The sequence below is a fragment of the Tupaia chinensis genome, unplaced genomic scaffold (genome assembly GCF_000334495.1).
Source record: "Tupaia chinensis unplaced genomic scaffold, TupChi_1.0 Scaffold138665_1, whole genome shotgun sequence".
Lineage (NCBI taxonomy): Eukaryota > Metazoa > Chordata > Mammalia > Scandentia > Tupaiidae > Tupaia > Tupaia belangeri.
Genome location: NW_006198557.1, coordinates 1,397,879 through 1,402,959, shown reverse-complemented (window position 1 = coordinate 1,402,959; position 5,081 = coordinate 1,397,879). Strand labels below are relative to the sequence as shown.

Genomic DNA, 5,081 nt, shown 5'->3' with positions numbered 1-5,081 from the left:
GAGGCCAGGGGGACTTGACCACTATCGCGAACGTGGGCCTCGTCGGTGGACCCCTCTGCGGACCCCTTTCCAATCTGCGTTCTTTTTATTTTTCTTATTTTTTTAGATTTAACTTTATTTATTTATTTTAATTTGACCAGAGAGGGACAGAGTGAGAGAGACAAAGTGAGAAAGCAAGCTGCCAGGTCGGGAATTTGAACGTGGTTGGCCGTATGGGAGTCCAGCGCCTTTGACCCCCAGGCCACCTGCTGGCTCCTGCATTCATTTGTTTAGGCCCATCACCAAACGTACTGTGTGACCTCAGATAAGACTCGCAGCCTCTCTGTGTTTCAGCTTCTCAGTCGCCCAATTTGGGGCAGTTTTCACTCTTTCAGGACCTCCATTTTTTTTTTTTTAAGGATTATTTTATTTTATTTTATTTGTTTTTTAAATCTGAGCCACAGAGTGACAGAGAGAAAGAGAGGGGAAAGTGGGAAAGCAAGCTGCCAGGTCCAGGACTTGAACTGTGGTCAGCCATGTCAGCATCCAGCACCTTAACCATCCTATCACCTGCTGGCCCCAGGGCCTCCATTTTTTCATTAGCAAAAAAGGCCAGTAATGACCCTGATTGCATTCGATTGCTGGAAGATAAAAAGAGACAGTTCGAGAGCCAACAGGTGGAGTGGCGGTCAAGGCACTGGACTCATACATGGGTAACCAGGGTTCGAGTCCTAGACTCAGTGGCTTGGAAATCAGGCCAGGTGCATGTGTGTGCATGCCCCAGCTGTGCATGTGTGTGCATGCCCAAGATCCCAGGAGGAGGATGGAGAAGGGATTGCCGCGTGGACATCCCCCCGGAGGGTGATCTCTCCCTTTCCCTCTCACTGTGTCTGTCTGTCTTTCTCTCTAGTGTACACTCGTGTCCTATAACAACAACAAAAAAGCTTTAAAAAGAAAAAGAAAAATGTCAGGCATGGAGGTGCCCACCCTATGGCATAAAGAAAAAGAAACATGTCAGGTCAGCCTTACAGCATAGTAGTTAAGGGAGCCAGATCCCACATGGCCGCCCAGTTCAAATCCCAGCTCAGGTGGCTTGAAAACCGTGCCAGGCATGACCATGCATGCCCCAGCTCTACAGGGTGGGGAAATGGAGAAGGGACTGCAGGGTGGTCACACCAATCGGGGTCGCTTTCTCCCTCTCTCCCACTGTCTCTCTGTCTCTCTCCAGCAAGTGCACATGTCTCTGGCAATTTAAAACAAAGGAAAGATGGTGCTGGCAGGTGGCACGGTGGTTGGGGCACTGGACTCCCACCGGTCTGTCTGCAGTTCAAGTCCCAGACCTGGCAACTTGCTTTCTCACTTTCTCTCTCTCTTTCTCTCTCTCTCTCTCTCTCTCTGGTGAGTGCATGTGCCTTATGATAAATAATTTTAATTACTATAATTTATTTTATTTGAATTTTAATAGTTTATTAAATTTATTGTTATGTAAATAATGTTTGTTAATTTAATTTACTCTTTTTAAAGCTTTTTAAATTTTTACTTAAACCATATTTATTTATTTGTTTGTTTTAATTTGACCAGAGAATGGGGATAGAGAGAAAAAAAGACAGAGGGAAAGCAAGCCACCAGGTCTGGGACTTGAACCATCATCAGCCATGTGGGAGTCCAGTACTTCTAAGCACCATACCACCTGCCGGCCCCTAAATTTATTCTTATTTAAATAATAAATATATTTTTAAAAAAAACAAAGGAAAGAGGGGCCGGCAGGTGGCATGTTGGTTGAGACGCTGGACTCCCACCTGGCCGACCGTGGTTTGAATCCCAGACCTGGCAGCTTGCTTTCTCACTTTCCCTCTCTCTTACTCTCTCTGGTCAAATTGAAACATAATAAGAATAAATAAAGTTAAATCATTCTTTTTTTAAAAAAGGAAAGAGGGGACCAGCAGGTAGCGTGGTGGTTAAGGGGCTGGATGCTCCCACACTTGACCATGGTTCAAGCCCTGGACCTGGTGGCTTGCTTTCTCACCTTCTCTCTCTCTCTCTGTCTGTGTATGTCTCTCTGGTCTAATTAAAACTAAATGAATGAATAAATTTAAAATGTTAAATAAATCATTCTTTAACATTTTTTTTAATTAAAAAAAATAAAAGGAAAGAGAAAAATGTCCCCTCGATGTAGGTAGGGACGTTGCATGTTCACAGCTGTGTCCCCAGCAGGCTGGGGAGATGGGTTTGTGGTCAGAACTTAATGTGCATTATCATTGTCTGGGGACACCCAGGGCTGTCCAATAGGCAAGAGTTCCCAGGCCCTGCTTCAGACAGACTGGCCTGCAATCCCGAGGGCTTCAAAGAAGCAGACACCACAAACCCCATCAACATCTTTAAGGGGCTCATTCAACTGCAGCGAGCTTTTCCTGGAGACAGAGAAAGCCTTCTTCCAGGAATGTTTGCAGCGTGATGTGTTTCCCTCCCTGGTGCAAGATGTATAATTTGCTTTCTGGAGAAAGAGCCCAGAGAGCCTGGCATGACTTTAGAACAATAGACAATGATCCCCAGCAAAATTGTCTCCTCCAGGGAAGGAGAAAACTGCAGAGGCCGGCCAGAGAACTTTGACCCGGGCATTGCTCAGAAGGTTCCGTTATGGCCGGTCCCGGGGTCAGATGGCTCCGTGCCTTGATTGGGAAACGGGAATGAAATGCCAGCTTTGCCCCCGCGTGGGCAGCTCCCTGAGAAAGTCTTGCCAATTTCCCAAAGGCAGAGAAGGGGGCAGTCTATCAGGACTTGGGGGCGGGAGAGCTTCCCCCCTGCCCCTACCAGCCACCCCTGATCAAGCCCTGAGTTCCCCACTGCAGGTCCACCTGCTTCCTTGTTAGGATCAGGGCAGGGCTTCAGGAATGAGGCCACCATGACTCATGGGACAGGACACCTGTCAAGGCCACTGTTCCCAGCCTCCCGGGAGGCTTGGCTGAGGAGCGACCCCCCCACACTTTGCTCACACCAGGTTTATGGGGATTCCCGGATCTCTTCCCCACCCCTGTTTAGGCATTAACTCACCCGGCACAGGCCAAAGCAAACAGGCCAGGCCGGGTCGGATAAAAGGGCAACGGCACCTTCAAGCCACACTCTCCCCTGCCATGGCTGCACCCTGGGCCCTGGGGGTGCTCCTGGTCGTCTTGGGGAGTCCACTCACCCACGCGGAGCCGCTGTGAGTCTGGGGAAGCCGGGGGACTCGGTCGCATCCTGCACCTCTTCCATCCCCGCGAGTCCCTCCGTGCGGCCACGTCTTCCCCGACTCGCATCCCTCCGATCACCTGTGTCGTGTCCACTGGCAGGTACATCCTGGTGACCCCCCGAGTCCTGAGGATTGGCACCCCCGAGAACATCCATGTGCAGGCCCACTCGGACTCCAGCAAGCCCCTCAAGGGGACCCTGGAAGTGGCCCTCACCGTGTGGGACTTCCCCACGAGAAAGACGGTGGTGGCCAAGAGTCAAGTCACCCTCTCGCCAGAAAACAACTTCATGGACCAGGCCTCTGTGACGGTGGGTGACAGGCCAGATTGGGTGGCCCCAGAGGGACGCTCTGGGTGGGCAAGAAAGGCAGGGAGGGGTAAACTCTGGGGGGACTTCTCATGTGGGACCCTGAGAAGTATTTACAGTTCCTCTCATGCCTGTCCCTTTAGACATCATGGGGCCAGTGGGTAGTGTGGTGGTTAAGGCACTGGACTCCCATCTGGTTGACTGCGGTTCAAGTCCCAGACCTGGTGGTTTGAAAATCACACCGGGTGCACGTGCATGCGTGCCCAAAATCCTTAGAGGAGAAGAAAAGAGAAGAGAAGGGATTTTGCTTTCTCACTTTCCCATTCTCTGTTTCTCTCTGTCTCTCACGTGTTCTATGGCAAAATCTTGGGGAGGGGGATGAAATCGAATGTCCCCTTTTGCCTGGGCTTCAAGAAGGGCCAGCCATGGGACCAGCAGTTAGCATAATGGCTATGTCACTGGACTCCATGTAGTCAACCATGGTTCAAGTCACGGACCCAGTGGCTTAAACTCACGCCGGGCGCGTGTGCGTGCGTGCCCAAGATCCCGAGAGGAGAATGGAGGAGAAGGGATTGTGGCATGGCCATCCCCCCTGGAGGGTGATTTCTCGCTTTCTATCTCTCTGTTTCTCTCTGTCTGGCGAGGGCACTCGCCCTATAGCAAAAACCTCTCCAAAATAGGGGGGGGGCCCAGCCATTAGCTCAGAGGACGCCTCAATGGGAATTGTAAAGGGCGCCCTCTGCTGGTGGCCTGGAGGCTGAGCACGGGCTGGGCTTCCTCTCTGCGGTGACTCCGGGCTTTGGACAGTGGGCCACCTGGACGCCCGCGCATGGCCACCTTGCTCCCACCTTCTCCGACTATAGGACCCTGAGCTTTGACACCCCAGCAGAGTCTGGGACACGTGGGCATCTCTCCCCAGGTCCCCGAGAGCCTGATAAACACCCCACAGCCGGGGAAGCGGTATCTCGTCATCCGGGCAACCTGGGCGCCCAACTCGTTCATGGAGAAGATGGTGCTAGTGGCTCCCCATGCCGGCTACATCTTCATCCAGACGGACAAGACCATCTACACCCCCGACCACCTGGGTACAGACGCCCCACCCGGCCCCTCATCCAGCGTGGTTCCATCTCCTAAATTCTTGGTCACGGGGCCAGCAGATGGTGCGGTGGTTACGTCCTGGACTCCCATGTAGCCAACCCTGATTCAAGTCCCGGACCCGGTGGCTTAAACTCACACCGGTCGGGACCAGCAGTTGGCCGTAATGGCTGGCATTGGACTCCCATGTAGTTGACTGTGGTTCGAGTCCCGGACCCGGTGGCTTAAACTCACGCTGGGCACGTGTGCGTGTGTGCCCAAGATCCTGAGAGGAGAATGGAGAAGAAGGGATTGCAGTGTGACCATCCCCCCTGGGGGGTGATTTCTCGCTTTCTGTCTCTATGGCAAGCATGCACCCTATAGCAAAAATCTCTCTTTAAGGGACCGGCAGGTGGTGGTTGGGAGCACTAGATTCCCACATGGCTGACTGTGGGTCAAGTCCTGGACCCGGCAACTTATTTTCTCCCTTTCTC

At 52.1% G+C, this 5,081-nt stretch overlaps 1 protein-coding gene across 1 annotated transcript in view; it reads left to right on the top strand.

Moving 5' to 3' along the window:
• Positions 1-3,065: 3,065 nt before the first annotated feature.
• Positions 3,066-5,081, top strand: part of LOC102477658 (complement C3) — a gene marked incomplete in the record, with an annotated part of 38,374 nt that continues 36,358 nt past the window's right edge. Inside the window, 3 exon segments of the mRNA XM_014592864.2 lie at positions 3,066-3,181; positions 3,309-3,516; positions 4,433-4,598. Coding sequence (XP_014448350.1) covers positions 3,111-3,181; positions 3,309-3,516; positions 4,433-4,598 — 445 coding nt within the window.